The sequence below is a fragment of the Caenorhabditis elegans genome, chromosome II, assembly GCF_000002985.6.
Source record: "Caenorhabditis elegans chromosome II".
Lineage (NCBI taxonomy): Eukaryota > Metazoa > Nematoda > Chromadorea > Rhabditida > Rhabditidae > Caenorhabditis > Caenorhabditis elegans.
In genome coordinates this window covers 7490635-7507035 of record NC_003280.10, presented here as the reverse complement: position 1 = coordinate 7507035, position 16401 = coordinate 7490635, and the positions used below count along the sequence as shown (strand labels likewise).

Sequence of the window (16401 nt, the reverse complement as noted above, 5' to 3'; positions counted from 1 at the left end):
AATCCTCAGAATCCTCAGATAGTAATCACATGAAAACGGGAGAAGGTGAAGTGGTATTTTCAGGTGAACTGTTTGAAAATCTTTATCCCTTTCAAGACAAAAGGTTGAATATCTGTTAACCATCTGTTCATTATTCATTCAAAATTTACAAATTTTTTAAGCGTTGTTTCTTGACAGTCATGTTATTGAACTATTACCGGTACAGAGAGTGAAGATAGTTAGAGAGTGACAGACATTCGAGACCCAAAGGAATAGACGATTTGGGTCGATTTACAGAGTTTTCCTCGTTGTCATCATTTCGTGAATCGACACAAATAGTCTCTTTTGCGCCCCACCCCTTTGGGTCCCGAATGTCTGTCACTCTCTAACTACACTCTGTATCGGTAATAATGAAAAGTTGAATTCTCGTTGTACTAGTGTTTTTCTTTTTAATTGCATATTTACAGTAATGAAGCAGTCCTCTCAGAATATTTATCACGATCTCTCGTTTTAAAGTCACAGAGCACAAATGTCTTGACGTCAATCTGAAAACAGTACGAAATAAAATTAATCCTGAATAATACGGAAAACTTGATATTTAAATGTTTTTCTAAATAGATTTTTTTAAACTTTCATTAAGACTGACGATTAAAATCTGATCCGTTTTTACAAAATACCGGAAATAGAGAGTTTTTGTTCTAACCAAGAAACTCACACTTTCGTCGGGAATCGGATTGTTCTGGACGCGAATCATGGGCTCATTCTTCAAAACAACTCCGTTGGCAATTGGAGCTTCGATTTTTACACTTGGGAGAATTCCTGGAGCCTCGGCCATGTCCTCACCGGAACCACTTTCAACCTGAAATACAACATTTGTTGATATAATTTTCAGACTTTGTAATATTATGCAAGTTTGTTATCAGTTTTTTCATTGACACACAAATTGTTAAAGAGTGACTGAATTAAAGTTTGACATTTAAAATCTGATCCGTTTTTACAAAATACCGAAAATAGACCGTTTTTTCTAACCAAAAGCTCACTCTTTCGTCTACTGATGCAACCGAGGACTCATGCTTCACAACAGTTCCGTTGACAATTGGAGTCTCGGCTTCTACATTTGGGGCGATTCCTGGAACCTGCACCATGTTCTCACTGGAACCATCTTCCACCTAAAATCCAACATTTGTTGATATAATTTTCAGACTTTGTAATATTATGTTCGTTTCTTATCAGTTTTTTCATTGACACACAAATTCTCAAAGAGTAACTGAATTGAAGGGAAGCCTTACTTTTACATCACTTCCAGTGGTTCGGGTTGCGAAGATGTTCAATCTAAATACGAAATTAGTTGCTGGCTCGGATGGTGCTGATTGGGAGGTCTCCAAACAGTACGCGAATCCCTCTGGCAAGGTCGGCAAGATAATCAGATTATCTGAAATGTGCAAAAATATATGATCACATTGGAGATTCCCCCCCCCCCCCCCCCTCAATTTTTGAGAGCGTTATCTGGCGTACCCATTGTCGGAAACTGGAGCCCCAAAATCAATTCGGATTAATATTATAGATATCGCTTCGATTTGATTTTGGGGTTCCAGTTTCCGACGCCGGAAAAAGCTCTCAAAAATCCTTGGGACGCCCCCTCTCGTACCCCATAACAGCTCTATTCATGTATTGAACTAACCTGAACCTGAATTAGTCAACGACATTTCGTAGAGCGGGCAAACTTCGACAAACAGTTTACACAAAACCGAAATGAAGAGAAAATCAATAAAAGGGTTCAGTTCAATAACAACTTTCTTTATTATCTTGATCTTGTCATCGGTCACGTCGATAAAAATAATGTTAACAAAAATATAATTATTTAAATTCAAAATAATATATCTGCGTGGTGTGCATGCACAGACTCTGAAAAATCATCTGTAATTTTTGAATTCGAATTCTGTGCAAACACGCCACGCAGTTTTTCATATTTATTATAATTTTGTGACGTTGAAACTGATACAGACGGCTTCAAATGTAGACTTGCGAAATGCATAGGTCGAATCGAACCTCTTGTATTCTGATACAAGTTCATATTTTTGGCATGTGCAATGTAGTCACACTCGCTTGAACTAGTGATGAATATTGATTGCTTAGTCTGAAATCTTTATCCACATTTGTTGGTTCAACAGTGTCGGTCTTCTCTGGAGTGTAGGACAATTCAAAACCACAGTTAAAATGTGATGTGCGCATATAGCTTCTTGCGTAAAACTCGCGTGGATGAAAAGGAGCACAACATGATTTGCACATGATGACTCGCATTGTGATTCCATCGCGAATATGAGATGTGTTTTGCGCTCATTGTTGATCAGACATGCGCGGCATTCGGGAAACGGCAAAACGGTAATTGCCGGTCCAAATTTTTTGGGCATAATTGCATACGTACAGTGTGGGAAAGTTCTATAGGACCCCCCCTAATTTGAAGGTTTGAGGAACTTCCGAAAATTTTTTCGAAAAACTGCTAATGCCGTTCGTTTTTAAATTGAAAAAAACCTATATACATTTTTTTCCAGAAGTTTATCTCAAAAACTGAGGTCGCGCTGGAAAAAACGTCAAAATCCAGTGTGAAACTTCTATAGGACCCCCCGTTTTTTTTCACGATTTTTACTAAAATCAACAGATTTTGGAATTTTTGACAAAGCTCAAATCAAGTTTGAGTTAGAAATGAGTTCAGATAAGCAGTTTTGACTTTAAAAAATTAATACGAAATGTTCTCGTGGGATCTCCAGACTGGTTCTGATTCTTCCGATCTTTGATGTTCAAGTCTGTTTCAAGCTTCCTGGTGCTCTCGGTAATGCCAAAACTTGATAAACTCTCTTTAACAAGTTCCTACTAAAATTCCTAGCACACACTTTAGATGTTTCGACTGTGTAGTCAAGCTGATTTGGCAAAATATGCAGCAGGAAACAATGGAAGGCTTATCAGGAATCAAATCGTTTTTCTTTGATTACAAGGTTCCATGGGACCAATATTTCAAGTTAAATTGTCCCTCACAGATGTTATTTACTATTTTTTGCGTGAATTATTAAATGTGGAATTGTGGCATGTGTTGTGGCACACATATAGAGGCTGGAAAGCTTACTTCGAAAGCAGTCTAACTTGCAATGCCTCGAGGATCTGCCCTTTCGGACACTGAACGCGCTCAGCTGGATGTTATGAAATTGCTCAATGTGTCCCTGCATGAAATGAGTAGGAAAATTTCCCGTTCTCGACACTGTATTCGCGTGTATCTGAAGGATCCGGTGAGCTACGGTACATCTAAAAGAGCTCCTCGTCGCAAAGCTCTCTCCGTGCGTGACGAACGAAATGTGATTCGTGCTGCCTCCAACTCCTGTAAGACGGCAAGAGATATTCGCAATGAGCTTCAATTGTCTGCTTCAAAAAGGACCATCCTCAATGTCATCAAACGATCTGGTGTAATCGTTCGTCAGAAACTTCGCCCTGCTCCGTTACTCTCTGCAGACCATAAACTCAAGCGATTGGAATTTGCTAAGAACAATATGGGAACGAATTGGAGTAAAGTGAGAATTTAAAAAAGCAAGAGTGAATAATTAGGATCATTGTTTTAGGTTGTCTTCTCCGATGAAAAGAAATTCAATCTCGATGGGCCTGACGGTTGCCGCTACTATTGGCGCGATTTGCGCAAGGAACCAATGGTTTTTTCGAGACGTAATTTTGGAGGAGGAACGGTGATGGTTTGGGGAGCGTTCACGGAGAAGAAGAAGCTTGAGATACAGTTCGTCAGTAGCAAGATGAACAGCACTGACTATCAGAACGTCTTGGAACTGGAGCTCTCCAAATATCTTCGTCACTACTCCAGAAAAGACTTTAGATTTCAGCAGGATAATGCGACAATCCATGTGAGCAACTCAACCCGCGACTATTTCAAGCTCAAGAAGATCAACCTTCTTGATTGGCCAGCTCGAAGTCCTGATCTCAATCCAATCGAAAATTTGTGGGGGATTCTTGTCCGTATCGTGTATGCTCAGAACAAGACTTACCCAACAGTTGCATCGTTGAAGCAAGGAATTCTCGACGCTTGGAAGTCTATTCCGGACAACCAGCTGAAAAGTTTGGTCAGATCAATGGAGGACAGACTGTTTGAGATCATCCGCACACAAGGAAACCCGATTAACTATTGATCCTTTCTTGATTTTAGTATATGAATGTTCTGTTGTTGATCAAAAATAACTGCAACTTGTTAATACGCTGTTTCTGACTGGTTTCTTGGGGATGGCGTAAAAATGTTTATGGTGTGTGTGCTAGGAATTTTAGTAGGAACTTGTTAAAGAGAGTTTATCAAGTTTTGGCATTACCGAGAGCACCAGGAAGCTTGAAACAGACTTGAACATCAAAGATCGGAAGAATCAGAACCAGTCTGGAGATCCCACGAGAACATTTCGTATTAATTTTTTAAAGTCAAAACTGCTTATCTGAACTCATTTCTAACTCAAACTTGATTTGAGCTTTGTCAAAAATTCCAAAATCTGTTGATTTTAGTAAAAATCGTGAAAAAAAACGGGGGGTCCTATAGAAGTTTCACACTGGATTTTGACGTTTTTTCCAGCGCGACCTCAGTTTTTGAGATAAACTTCTGGAAAAAAATGTATATAGGTTTTTTTCAATTTAAAAACGAATGGCATTAGCAGTTTTTCAAAAAAATTTTCGGAAGTTCCTCAAACCTTCAAATTAGGGGGGGTCCTATAGAACTTTCCCACACTGTATGTTAAATGGCAACTTTCCATAGTAACCATTGCCTCGTTTTTCAGAAGTTTGTTTGAAAAACTTCACGGTTTTTCTTGTAGCCACTGATCTCAGCTACTCTTTAGCGTTTGTTTCGTATTGATTTCCGCGCACTGTATATAAATTACTCTCCTGGACAGAAGTGAATAAAATATATGTTTATTACAAGGAGAAATTTCAGCGTGACGAAGATAAAGAAACAATAGGTGGCAATTGAATCAATTATCCCAAGTCAAGCAACGATATTTTCTATCCAGATTATTTTGAAAGAATACGCACCGTCTTTTTGGTCTGTTGAATTAATTGTTGAATTAAGTAATGAAATGTGACAGAGATTGAAATGAGTAACTCTTTCCTCCATGAAACTCTGTTTCCTCTGCATCTGCTTACTTCTATTTCGGTTGCAACGTTGTATACTTAACGCCTAAATATTCCAGATTCCCAAAACAATCTCATCAAATGCTTTGGTCTTCTGATTTCCGCTACAAAACACTTCAAAAAGACCAATTTGTTGAGAGCCCTCCTTTCAGAATGTTTTGTGTTACATATGTTATGTACATAATAAATTCTGAAAGTGCGCCTTCTGAAACCACTGATCCTATTTTTTGTTTGTGAATCCATACTAGAAGTATCTAGAAGGAAGACAAAAGCTCATTTTTATATTCTGCACATCAACGATTAAAAATAATTCTTTAAAAATTAAACAACAACTCCTGCTTTCCTTTTTCTTCTTCTATCTCACTCGTTCACTCATTTAATCCCTTATTTTTTATCTTCTATTTCTCTTGTGGGAGAAAATTAATTTAATTCTTTTTTAATTCTCAAATATAACAATTTTAATTATATCTTTCTCTGTGCCTTAAATTTTTTGCAATTGAGCTAGAATGAAATGCATCGAACGCGAGTTTTCAGATCTTATAAATCTCCCTGTTTGAATTTCAATTTCAAATAAAAATTGGCTAATTTTGTTTCATTTTTCAATTTCGATTCTTCCTTCTTCCACAGTTTCCCAGAGATGTTCTGTTGTTTTTCATAATCTTGGACTGTTCTGAGCATGTGAAATCAAAATCATAATTTTCTCCACTCAAACAATAGTTCCTCTAAAATTATTTATTTTCAAAATGGTACTGCAGCTCTAAACTATTTCGCGTAAAAACAAAATTTCATTATATTTTTACAAAATTTGAACTAATAAAAAGCATCAAAACACGGTTTCTAAAGAAAAATTATTGAAATTATCCCCATTAAAAGTATATATTTTAAATATTTCCGTATTTATCTTTCCAAAAATGAAGGTCATAAGCTGCGAGTCTCATATTCTATTTTCTTATCCCTTTTTTTTCGGAGAAAGAAAAAAAAAGAAAAAGCTTGTGGACCCGCAAACTATGTATTTACGACTCACTCACCGCCCTCTCTTGCCCCCCACGATTTTCACTTATTTCTTTTTTTGTCACTGCTTTCCTGTTCCGAGATGTATCATTTTTCGCAAATAATGTGTTAAGAGAAGTGCTCCGTTTTCAATTTAAAAAAACAGATTCAGTTACAGGCAAAAAAATGAAAGAATCAAAAATGAAAATCTAATCTGAACCAATTATTATTTGAGCAGTGAGAGCAAATATGTGTGTCCTTTTGTTCTTTTTTGGATGTATTTCAGAAACACTGTGATTTCCACATAAAGCATTTTTGAATTTAGAAAAGTGTTTTTATTATAATGAAATAATTTGAATTAGCTATCAGGCAATTCATCGAACTTTTCAAAAGTCTTTTGTGACTTCTTGAAAAACTGAATGAAATTTTGCAGCCGCAACTGCCGAGTTTTCGATAGAATACATATTTAGCTGATTTTTATACTGTTTTGTCAGGATGTCATGCTTCCTGTATTATTCTTGCCGCCCAACAATTTATAATGTATTAATTGGCAGCCGATTAAAGTGCCTACTCACATTAACTATAATTCAAGAACATTTTTATTGAATTTAATTTCATTAAAGTTGCTAATGGAAACAAATGAGAATCTCGTGGGGCAACCCAGCAGAAAATTCCCACGAGTCTCTCCACCCCTCTTCCATTTTTTTCGTCTCCTATTTTCTGAGAGAAGGGCTCAATCTGCTCGGTTACATACTGAAATAGTGTTTGTTCTTCTTCTTCTTTTTCTTTCTGTTTTTGGCCATGCTTCAGCACTCTCTACAACAAGAAGTGTGCTTTTTTGTGTCTCTTTTACTTTAATATATACTCCCTTTCTATCATCAGGAAAGGAACCATTTATTTATTTCCATTAGCATTTTTCTTCATATGGGTTCTCTTCTCCGTGTTGCGCATAATAAATTGCTTATAACCTTCTTACTATATCTTTGCTTGATAAACAACCATATTTCATTTAAGTCATGCGGAAATAGAGCAGAAGGGTGCTAGTTAGTGATTCATAAGACTGTGGCTATTTTAAATTCAAACATTTTAGTCCTATATGAATAGAAATAAAGAACAGTTTCTGAATTATTAATCTGAATTATTGAAAGAAGATTTTTTGGAATTCCCTTTTTAAATTAATTTTCAATTAATAAGTATTTCAAGTCACAGATCCGAACCACTGAAACTTAGCATATTTTCTGATCTTTTGAAAATGTGTTAAGAGCCCCTATTCTGGCCTATTTCTATCCTTTTTCCGTAATAGTTTGTCTAGTCACTCCTCCGGAAGTCTCCATTTGCATAATCCACTCTTCGCACGTTTTTGGTTCTCATCTCCTTTTCCTCGTTTTTTCTTTTCGCTCTCATTTTACCCCGAATTTTCAGACAAAACACATGCCATCTGATGATTTTGTTAAAACTGCCAGAAAGGTAACTTTTTTCCAAATTTTCAAAAATGTGCAATGTTGGGTAGTGTTTGATTTTTCCAAGAAAATTGTCGATACACATATGTATAATCGATTTACCAAACGTTCAAGTTTGCCATCTCAAGTTCAACGAAACATCTTTTTAGAAAATGACGAGATAAGAGGAAGTGCATCCAGACTCAATTAGCGATTCTCTTGCCTTTTAAGCTCAAATTCAACCACTCTGAGAACTTTTCAGTTTTCTATTTTCTGAAATGTAACTTCATTTCAGGCACTAATCTCACATTCTGTCTCAATTCAGAATTACACAGAAGATGATTGTCAGATTGCATTTCATGCAACAACGAATTCTTTTATGCAGGTAAAAATAATATGTTTTACTAAATTGAAAAGACTTCTTAGAAGACGCGTGTCTGCTGCCAAACTGCAGGTTAACTTTTTAAATTTAATATTTTCATATCAACAGGCTAATTGGAATGATAAAAAATAAGAAAAGAGAATTATTATGAAAAGCATTTAACATTTAAAATTTGAAAAAAAAACATTTGTACAAATACTTGTTACGCTTTGTTAATTTCAAAAAACCTATTTAGACGATCCGTCTCGTGCACATATTCTTCTGCACATTTGGAGCCATATCATCATCTCTCTTTATCTACGTACTTTTAAACTCATCATCAAGAAATTTGCATCGAAATCTTCGAATATCGCTTGCATCTCTCGCATTTGCAGCACTCATTGCGTGCCTTCAACTTGATTTTATTGCATTCTACCAGTGAGTCGTGAAGCTTTTTTCAAGACTTTTCTTCTTGGATTTTCAGTTTGGCACTCACTTTGACAGCAGACAATGCTTGTGATTCTATGTATGAAGCTCGAAAATGTGCAATTCTCAGGTTTCCAGTTGTTTTATCCATTTATGCAACACTTTGTGGAATTATTGTTTTGGCAATTGAGCGAACAATTGCAACTTTGAAGTATAAAACTTATGAGGTGAACTTTAAAAAAAAAGTTCTATAATTCTTGATTTAAATGTTTTAGGCAAACGGTTCTCGAGTAGTAGGACTTGTCTTAGTCACAGGACAATGGTTTGTTTGTATCATAGTTGCAGTATTCTCAGTTCTTCTTCGATCTGATCCTGGATACGTGCATTACTGTACAGCATACGTGTCTCATCCAAGAACTTCAGTTTTCTCATTGTGTTTTATGTCAGCCTTGGAAGTTGCCACACTGGTTTATTTTGTCTGTAAGTCTTTTAAAAATGTGGGTGATCTGCAAATCTCTTCTATTAGAGAAATGCTTACAAATCATATTGGAAAAATTTTGGAAGAAATAAGAAGCTTCCTATTAAAAAAAATCCAACTTCACAAACATTTCTCAAATTAAATTGAAACCCGCCAAAACATGATTTTTGCGATGTATCCAAAAACCCTACATCTTCAGTTTTCTAACTTTCAGTACTTCTTCAATCAAATCAACGAAGACAAGTGAACGAATTTGTGAACAAAGCAATGCATTCATTGTCTGAAAGATATCAATTACAGGTGAATATTTTGTTTCATTTTAATTTAAAAAATTTATATTTGCAGGAAAATGTGAGAATCATGAAAATTTTAATTCCTTCTATCACAGTTCATGCAATTCTCGGGTTCATTGGTCTTGGGTCTATGTTAGCTTTTGCAATAATATATAGGTATTTAAAATAAAAGTTTCCATCTTGAAAATACAAATTAAGGTATGCTGATGAACGTCTTATTGTGGGATTTGCACCGTTCTCGGAAGTTGTATTACTCGTGATTCCCATATACGCAGTTGTATTTCCAATTGTTGCAGTCGTTCAAAATAAGCAACTTCGGCTGGCGTCTAGGTAAAATTTTAAATGTTTTTGTAAATGTTGTATCTTTTTTAGAAGGGCTCTACCATTCTTGTTCAATCCAGAATCGCCAGAGACAAGTGAAATGTTACCTGCCGATCCTCCTCCCTTACATAAAATCATTACAAGTCGACCGAGTCGTCAATTGGAAAAAGAATCAAATACACATTTTGATTTGCTCAACGAGATGTGGAAAAAGTGAAAAAGAATATTGCCTTCATGATAATAACGGGTTTTTCGAATTTGATAATTACAATTTGAAAATAGAAATATGAAATTTTAAATCTCTACTTTTTAAAGCTTTGGTACAGAATCATGACAGAAAATGCAATTTCCTTGACCATCTCTTCGGTATCCTTTGTGTGCTGGACATTGACAACGTGCCGGTTGGCAGATTCTTGGACATGGTTGAGGTGTTTTACCACATTCTTCTTCACATGATGAACAAACCATCCAAACTTCATTTAATCCACCTGAAAAAAAGTGAAGTTGACATCAGTTCTACAATAACCGAAAAGTTCAATCGCAATTTTCTCAGAGAATATATTTTTGATCTACCTGATAGGCTGGGCTCTTTCCTTCATTTTTTCATTCGCGGTTTGTTTTTACTGTTTTGGCGATGGATCAAAAAAAAGAATGTCATGAAAAATTCGCGATCGTATTTTTCATATCTTTCAGCATCATATTACCGAGTAACATAATCTTAGCTCAGATGCATTCATCGTAGCTCAACCACCAGAGTTTCAGTCTAACGTTTGGCTTTCCAACTATCTTAATTTTACAAAGTTAATTTTCGATGTGCTCATCAGAAACCTCATAGCAGTGACTACTGCTGACTGTAGAATTACGCACATATCGCAAAGTATAGATATTATTTCGTGAAGATATTGTTTTCAAGATTGTTTTGTTATTGCAGCTTTAATGAAAAACAAACTCACATGGCTTCACTTCCTCAGTTTCCTCTGTTTTAACAATTGATGAATCATCATACATATCAGTTTCACATTCTATTTTCCAGATGATAGTCTTAAAACAAGAATTATATGGAAAAAAAAGAAAGTTGTTTCTGTTTGTTAATATAAATTAATGACCATAACAATAAACTAACCACGAAAACGAGAGACACAATGAGAAGATGTTTCATGATGTTGACTGGCAAGTAGGAAGTGGACAAATGACCAGAATATCGGAGGTCGGACCAGTCTCGGTCATTCTTAAATACCCCACCATCGCCTCTTATATTTGTCACTTGACCTGTGTCTAGATACCTCCCTCCTGGTTGTTCTTGTCGGTGGTCATTTGTGTTTTTCCTCGCAATAAAGAACCTAGATGCAGTTAGTCAACACACATTGACCTTATTTTCATTTCCCTTTTTAAAAGTACTTTTGCAAAACCAACAAGAATATGTGTTCATTAAAGAAATTACACATTGAAAAGAGCGCATATCAGTGACCAATGAAAGCGAAAGTTGACATGATTTATGAGTTATTAGCCGATTGACAAGATGATGATGTTGTTGTGTTGGATGACTGTTGTGGCTAAAAACAAAAACAAGCGTTCTGTAGATTATATTAAAATTCTAGTTGTTGCATGGTTTTTAGCCAAAGAACACACTTCACTAATTCTGATGTTGCTGTGAGTAGTACTCTTCAACGTCATTGAAAAATGGGTTAGTCGGTGACAGAGTGATTAGCTGTGATTGTGTTGGTGATGGGGATGGTTGCTCTTCTGTGAAGGTGATAAAATAAGTAAGCTTCTAATTACATGCACAAACCTAGAAAACGGTTAGCCATGTTATTGTATTGGACTTCAGTCACATAAGTTGTGGTATTTAGTACCTGATCCTCGAATGAAATCAAATCTCCAGAATGTCTTGATGGAGCAGGAGTAGCTGAAGATTCTTGTTGCAGTAGCCATGCCATTCTTGCATCTTCTCTCAATTGAGCTTCTTTATCCATTTGAATTGATGCATCCAATCGATCCATTTCTTCTTGTAATTGTCTTGCATATTCTTCATCTGACATGCTTCTGTAAATAGTAAAATACCGTCATTGGGACGAAATTGTGTTTTCAATTTTATTAGTTTCAAAAAAAAAAGAATAACACATTATTTTACTGCTAAATCCGCAGTGCAATCCGCTTGAGAGGAAACAAATATTCATTGGACAGTTCAATTGTTTAATTTTTAATTGAAAATTATCGTAAAGATCTGATGATATTTGCTCATTCAAATTAATCTTAAAGTTATATTTGCGTTCAAATAAATGTTTCAATTTTTCTAAAGTTGTTGTCAATTTTGAAGCATAAAATAATTAACCGTTTTTCTTGAAGATTCGATAAGTTTTCCTAATTCGAATATAAAAATACCTTGCAGCATGTCTCAACCGTCTCAATGAAGCTGCATGGTTCAAATAAATTTTTTTTAAAAGTTGTTTCAATGTTATGTAAATTTTGAATCATAAAATAATGTACCGTTTTGCTTAGAAGACTCTTCAAGTTTTCTTAATTCGAATATATGAAATACCTTTCGGCATGTCCTAGCCGTCTCAATGAAGCTGCATGTTCATCTTCAGCAATCTGTTCCTCTCTCGTCTTCTTTCTATCACCCACTATCGTTCCATTCACATTACGATTATGATTGTAGTACCTGTCGAATTATCAAATTAAAAGTGAAATTTAAAGGCGCCCACGTAATTACTCTTACATCTCATATTCCCTTTCTTGCAGCCGATGTGCTAAATCAAAATCTTCACCAGCTTGAAGCCGCTGACGAACTGAAATTTTCTCAAAATTAATACAGAATTTCGAAAATTGCTCTTACTTTCCCCAAAGCTTGGGGTATCCTGTTCCTGTTGTTTTGACATTTTTTGTAATATTAGAAATGTTGAGTGCACAGATTGATTCACCTTTGAAATGCAAATAAAATACCGAATAAAACTATGTGAAGACCGGATGATTCATGCGGGAAACGTAATATAACAAGAGACGTAGGTAGAACAAGAAAGCTTTAGAAATAATATCTGGGTCGAAATCGATTGAAAGAACACCTGACGGACAGATAGGTTGGAAGAGGCTTTCACTATGAAATGATAAGAATTTTCATTTGAAAAGTACAACTGGTTGAACAGTGAAGGGTTTAATTGAGAGGCGGAAATTGATAAGAGAACGTTTGAAGCTAGGGATTGGTGAGCAAATATTTGAATTGAATGAAGGCAGTCAAAACTGAATAAAATTATTTAACGTAACAAGTATTATGTAGGTAATGAAAAATCGAGCAGATGTGGCTTTGGAGCATGGGAAGGGATGACTGTACTTGGTGTACAGAAAAAATAAAATACAAAATACATTTATTTTTTGGAAAACTTTTTTTAACCCCGTGCAGCTTTTTCATCGGCGACCCTTTTTTTAAACATAATTTTAAAACCTTTTTTCAAATACTTTTTAGAGCTGTTTTCAATATTATTAGAAAACAACCATAGCCGCCCCAAGAAAAGATGCTGGCGTTATTTAATTTTGAATTGATCCAAAACATATCCCACTAAAAAAGCGCGAAATCATATACCCTCCGCTTTTTTTCAGATCTGATAATCACGTTTCACTTTGACTGGACTTTGGTACGTCACACCTCGACAAGTTCAGATGGCAGATGGTCTTTACAACAATTCGAATCAAATCAATCAGACAAGAAGAAAAAGCTGTCATCACTTATTCACCACTTTTACGCCTTCACTAGACATTACTATACATTCGATGCTGATCTTTTTAGTTTCATTTACATCGTTCCTCGTTGACTTTTTTCTTCTTTAAATAAATCGGGTGTTATTTTGTACCCAATTCAATTAATGTTGCGTGTTATTAAAAGATTTCGATTCAGACGTTGCAATCCCAAGTAATCGTCAGTTTGAATAGAGATTTGAGGTTTATTCAGAAATGCGTTTTCTCATTCTAGTTCTGGCGGGTTCAATTGGAATATATGGAGTCAACTTGCCCAAAATCCCAAAGGTATGATTTCAATCATAAACTGTTTTTATGAATATATATTTCTAAAAACATTTTTCAGTTATCAGATCTTGTTAATCCCTTTCAACAATTCAAGCTCAAAGACATTCTCTCTACGCTTACTGCACTTGACACGCCTGATATTGCCGCGGTATGTACGGAAACTTTCAGTACTAAAAAATAATGTTAAATGTTTTAGGATTCTGCCGGAGTTTCTCTTCCAAAACACGAATATACCGATAGACTCAGCAGTATCTCAGATCTGAATAGATCTAAACGGTAGGAGCGTGTGAAATTTCAAGAAATCTTCATTTAATTTGCAGAGATTTGTTATTCCAAGGAGATATTCACTTATCATTCGAACATCTTTCAAATATTGTTCGAGAACAACTTGACCATTCAAGAACAAAGAGAACTGCATTTCGAAATGCAATGTATCCAAAAACTATATGGTTACCAAATGTACCATTTGAACTTCACGGTTCATTATGTAAGTTTTTCTGATATTTCCTATACTTCAATGTTCACGTTACATAATTAATCTAAAGAGTAGCCTTTTTGTATCCAAATTACAAAAAAAACCTTAAAACTTTGAACCATCCAAAATTATCAAACTAACCTTTTCAGCTGCAAAATCACGCTCTTCACTTGTTGCCGCAATGGCATTCTGGGAGAAACACACATGTGTAGCTTTCAAAAAACGAACATCTGAAAAAGTTTATCTGCTAATGTCGGGTCAAGAAGAAGGATGTTGGAGTACTGTAGGAAGAGATGAAGCTCAAGGAGCACAGATTTTGAATATTGGAACAGGTTGTGAGATGTTCGGAATAACATCACATGAAATAGCTCACGCACTCGGACTTTTCCACGAGCAATCGAGATATGACAGAGATAACTATGTACAAATAGTGAAGTCCAGAATTGCACAGACGAATTTTTATGATTTTGCTGTGGTTGGAAAGAAGAATATGGAAACTTATGGTCAGAAATATGACATTGGAAGTGTGATGCATTATAGACCAACAGAGTGAGTAAAAGTAAAATTCAAAAATATGCGTTTTTTACAGGTTTTCCCTCGATGGAGGTAACTCAATTATTGCAAAAGATGTCAATATGCAAAACACAATGGGACAATTCCGTGGTCCATCGTTCATTGATGTTGCCAAAATCAATAGACACTATAATTGTGAAAAGAATTGTAAAAATAAGATAACTTGTCTCAATGGTGGCTATCAACATCCGAAAAACTGTAAAATTTGTGTGTAAGTGTCATAAAAACCTCAATTTTTATGGAAACTATAGATTATACATGTAGGTGCCCACCTGGCTACGGAGGAAGCGATTGTAAAGGTATTGAGGCTTCGAGTCCGGCCAAATGTACTGGAGTTTTGGTTGCTGGAGAGACGCAGAGAAAATTTACGGCAAATATAAAGCCAAATAAAAATGCAAAAGGAATTAGGAAGTGCAATTATCATATTGAGGTAATGAAACGAAGTATATTTGAAACTTTATTCTGGCCTTCTTCTGGAAATCATTATTTTTCCGACGTAATATCTTTTGCTTTCAGGCACCACCTGGAAAACGTATTGTTATCATTGTCGATTCTGTGATTGGAAATTGTGTTCAAGGATGTTATGAAGAAGGTGTTGAGCTCAAAATGTATGAAGATAAAACTGTTACTGGTGCAAGATTTTGCTGTAAACTTCAAAAGCCTCAAACATTGATATCTCAAGGAAATACTGTTCCTTTGATGCTAGTGGCTGGAAAAGCTCAAGCATTTGTACAGCTAAGATATTCCACAGGTAGATTATTTTTCAATTTTCACAGAAAATTACCATAAATTTTCTAGTTGATGGTCCTCAAAATCGTAGTCCAAAAGATGGGAATGCGACATCGATTGGGGTAAATCCATTTTTATTGGAAAAATACCAAGATAATTCTATTGATAGTGAAGCAATCAGGAAAGAATATCATGTAAGACAACTATTTTATTCTCTTTAAAAAACTATATTAAATTCAGATTCAATCGGATAACGTGAATCAGGAAGATTTTGAAACATTGGTGAGAAGTGAATTCATTGATGAAAATACTGCGGATATTTAATTTATTTGTTTGTATTTAATGTAGAATTTCTGCAAACTATTTATTTTAAAATTATTTTTATATTTACATAACTTATAATACTATTAAATTATGTTTTTAGGATCTTAGTTGTCAATTTGAATTTGTATATTTTCTTGAATTCATAAAAATATTAATTTTTCAAAGGTAGTATTCTCGTAGAGTCCCCTTATAGTTTTTCAAATAAATTCTGATTGTTTTTCAAGTACATTCTCTCTCAATATTTTCTCTCAAGTGCCAGCTCATACCATTCTATCAGACCCCAAAAGAAACTTATTGGAATTACGGAAAGACAAACGGATGGGTCCATCTACCCCGTACTAACCCTCTCAAGTGAAGCTCCTCCCACTTTGTACATCTATATTCGCGCGCGGTGAATAAATTTATAAACAACAAAACTGGTGAGGAGAAAAACGAGGAGGTCTACATTCTTCCGTTCTGATTAAAAACGTCGCATGCAGGGGGAGCACACAAGAGAAAGTAAATATTTTGTTTTTTTCGCCACGTTCCATTTTCTTGTAAACTTTCGTCAATGAAAAATTCTTTAACAAATTTAGTATTTCCAGGGTCCAAAATCGATTCATAGAACTCCGCATTTAGCTTCCCCCGGAATTAATTCAAGTTAGCATTTTAAAAAAATTTTCCCGCCACATGTTTCTAAGAACAAATAACACGACTTTTCTTCTATTTTTTTTTAATTTTACAAAGTGATTTATTCCGTTTGCATTAAATTTTGTAAAAGGAGTAAAGTACAAGTGAAAACTGTTATTTTAAAAGTTTTGTATCCCTTTGCCTCGCTTTCCATATATCAAAGTCCC

At 35.1% G+C, this 16401-nt stretch overlaps 5 protein-coding genes and 3 non-coding genes across 8 annotated transcripts; 3 read left to right on the top strand and 5 right to left on the bottom strand.

Annotated features, from left to right (window-relative positions):
* Window positions 1-113: 113 nt before the first annotated feature.
* Window positions 114-1731, bottom strand: C28F5.1 (uncharacterized protein). The gene is made up of 5 exons (NM_063170.3): window positions 1661-1731; window positions 1269-1411; window positions 1020-1148; window positions 695-838; window positions 114-524 (listed from the first exon to the last, which is right to left on the bottom strand). The coding sequence occupies exons 1-5, from the start codon at window positions 1683-1685 to the stop codon at window positions 441-443; spliced, it is 525 nt and encodes a 174-aa protein (NP_495571.2). The 5' UTR covers window positions 1686-1731; the 3' UTR covers window positions 114-440.
* A 5130-nt stretch (window positions 1732-6861) lies between these two features.
* On the bottom strand, window positions 6862-6915 carry R10H1.7. Its single transcript, NR_051326.1, has one exon. It is a non-coding gene; the product is annotated as an Unclassified non-coding RNA R10H1.7 (non-coding RNA).
* On the top strand, window positions 6862-6915 carry R10H1.6. The gene has a single exon (NR_051327.1). It is a non-coding gene; the product is annotated as an Unclassified non-coding RNA R10H1.6 (non-coding RNA).
* Window positions 6916-7545: 630 nt separating this feature from the next.
* On the top strand, window positions 7546-9752 carry srab-14 (Serpentine receptor class alpha/beta-14). Its single transcript, NM_001027109.4, has 9 exons — window positions 7546-7596; window positions 7864-7953; window positions 8186-8367; window positions 8414-8582; window positions 8631-8835; window positions 9048-9133; window positions 9179-9282; window positions 9325-9456; window positions 9499-9752. The coding sequence occupies exons 1-9, from the start codon at window positions 7561-7563 to the stop codon at window positions 9662-9664; spliced, it is 1170 nt and encodes a 389-aa protein (NP_001022280.2). The 5' UTR covers window positions 7546-7560; the 3' UTR covers window positions 9665-9752.
* On the bottom strand, window positions 9667-10789 carry spi-1 (Serine protease inhibitor 1 protein). Its single transcript, NM_182250.4, has 3 exons — window positions 10571-10789; window positions 10401-10488; window positions 9667-9935 (listed from the first exon to the last, which is right to left on the bottom strand). The coding sequence occupies exons 1-3, from the start codon at window positions 10604-10606 to the stop codon at window positions 9757-9759; spliced, it is 303 nt and encodes a 100-aa protein (NP_872050.1). The 5' UTR covers window positions 10607-10789; the 3' UTR covers window positions 9667-9756.
* A 68-nt stretch (window positions 10790-10857) lies between these two features.
* Window positions 10858-12581, bottom strand: R10H1.1 (uncharacterized protein). The gene is made up of 5 exons (NM_063167.13): window positions 12284-12581; window positions 12167-12236; window positions 11987-12109; window positions 11301-11490; window positions 10858-11000 (listed from the first exon to the last, which is right to left on the bottom strand). Exons 1-5 carry the CDS (start codon window positions 12324-12326, stop codon window positions 10941-10943), a joined length of 486 nt encoding a protein of 161 aa, NP_495568.3. The 5' UTR covers window positions 12327-12581; the 3' UTR covers window positions 10858-10940.
* A 593-nt stretch (window positions 12582-13174) lies between these two features.
* On the bottom strand, window positions 13175-13235 carry R10H1.8. Its single transcript, NR_051325.1, has one exon. It is a non-coding gene; the product is annotated as an Unclassified non-coding RNA R10H1.8 (non-coding RNA).
* Window positions 13236-13336: 101 nt separating this feature from the next.
* On the top strand, window positions 13337-15769 carry nas-23 (Zinc metalloproteinase nas-23). Its single transcript, NM_001027110.3, has 10 exons — window positions 13337-13464; window positions 13523-13612; window positions 13661-13740; window positions 13785-13951; window positions 14089-14488; window positions 14529-14723; window positions 14777-14942; window positions 15029-15263; window positions 15311-15435; window positions 15482-15769. The coding sequence occupies exons 1-10, from the start codon at window positions 13393-13395 to the stop codon at window positions 15563-15565; spliced, it is 1614 nt and encodes a 537-aa protein (NP_001022281.1). The 5' UTR covers window positions 13337-13392; the 3' UTR covers window positions 15566-15769.
* Window positions 15770-16401: the final 632 nt, after the last annotated feature.

Coding starts and splice junctions, on each gene's coding strand:
- C28F5.1 (NM_063170.3), bottom strand. CDS start 1,685: ATGTCGTTGACTAATTCAGGTTCAG. Junction 1,149..1,268: donor CCACTGGAAGTGATGTAAAA/GTAAGGCTTCCC, acceptor GTTGGATTTTAG/GTGGAAGATGGTTCCAGTGA. Junction 839..1,019: donor TTGCATCAGTAGACGAAAGA/GTGAGCTTTTGG, acceptor GTTGTATTTCAG/GTTGAAAGTGGTTCCGGTGA.
- srab-14 (NM_001027109.4), top strand. CDS start 7,561: ATGCCATCTGATGATTTTGTTAAAACTGCCAGAAAG. Junction 7,597..7,863: donor TTGTTAAAACTGCCAGAAAG/GTAACTTTTTTC, acceptor ACTTCATTTCAG/GCACTAATCTCACATTCTGT. Junction 8,583..8,630: donor TGAAGTATAAAACTTATGAG/GTGAACTTTAAA, acceptor TAAATGTTTTAG/GCAAACGGTTCTCGAGTAGT.
- spi-1 (NM_182250.4), bottom strand. CDS start 10,606: ATGAAACATCTTCTCATTGTGTCTCTCGTTTTCGTG. Junction 10,489..10,570: donor TTGTGTCTCTCGTTTTCGTG/GTTAGTTTATTG, acceptor TCTTGTTTTAAG/ACTATCATCTGGAAAATAGA. Junction 9,936..10,400: donor AACTGAGGAAGTGAAGCCAT/GTGAGTTTGTTT, acceptor ACTTTTTTTCAG/GTGGATTAAATGAAGTTTGG.
- R10H1.1 (NM_063167.13), bottom strand. CDS start 12,326: ATGTCAAAACAACAGGAACAGGATACCCCAAGCTTTGGGGAAA. Junction 11,491..11,986: donor CGGCTAGGACATGCCGAAAG/GTATTTCATATA, acceptor TACTATTTACAG/AAGCATGTCAGATGAAGAAT. Junction 11,001..11,300: donor TGATTTCATTCGAGGATCAG/GTACTAAATACC, acceptor TTTTGTTTTTAG/CCACAACAGTCATCCAACAC.
- nas-23 (NM_001027110.3), top strand. CDS start 13,393: ATGCGTTTTCTCATTCTAGTTCTGGCGGGTTCAATTGGAATATATGGA. Junction 13,741..13,784: donor GATCTGAATAGATCTAAACG/GTAGGAGCGTGT, acceptor TTTAATTTGCAG/AGATTTGTTATTCCAAGGAG. Junction 14,489..14,528: donor ATGCATTATAGACCAACAGA/GTGAGTAAAAGT, acceptor CGTTTTTTACAG/GTTTTCCCTCGATGGAGGTA.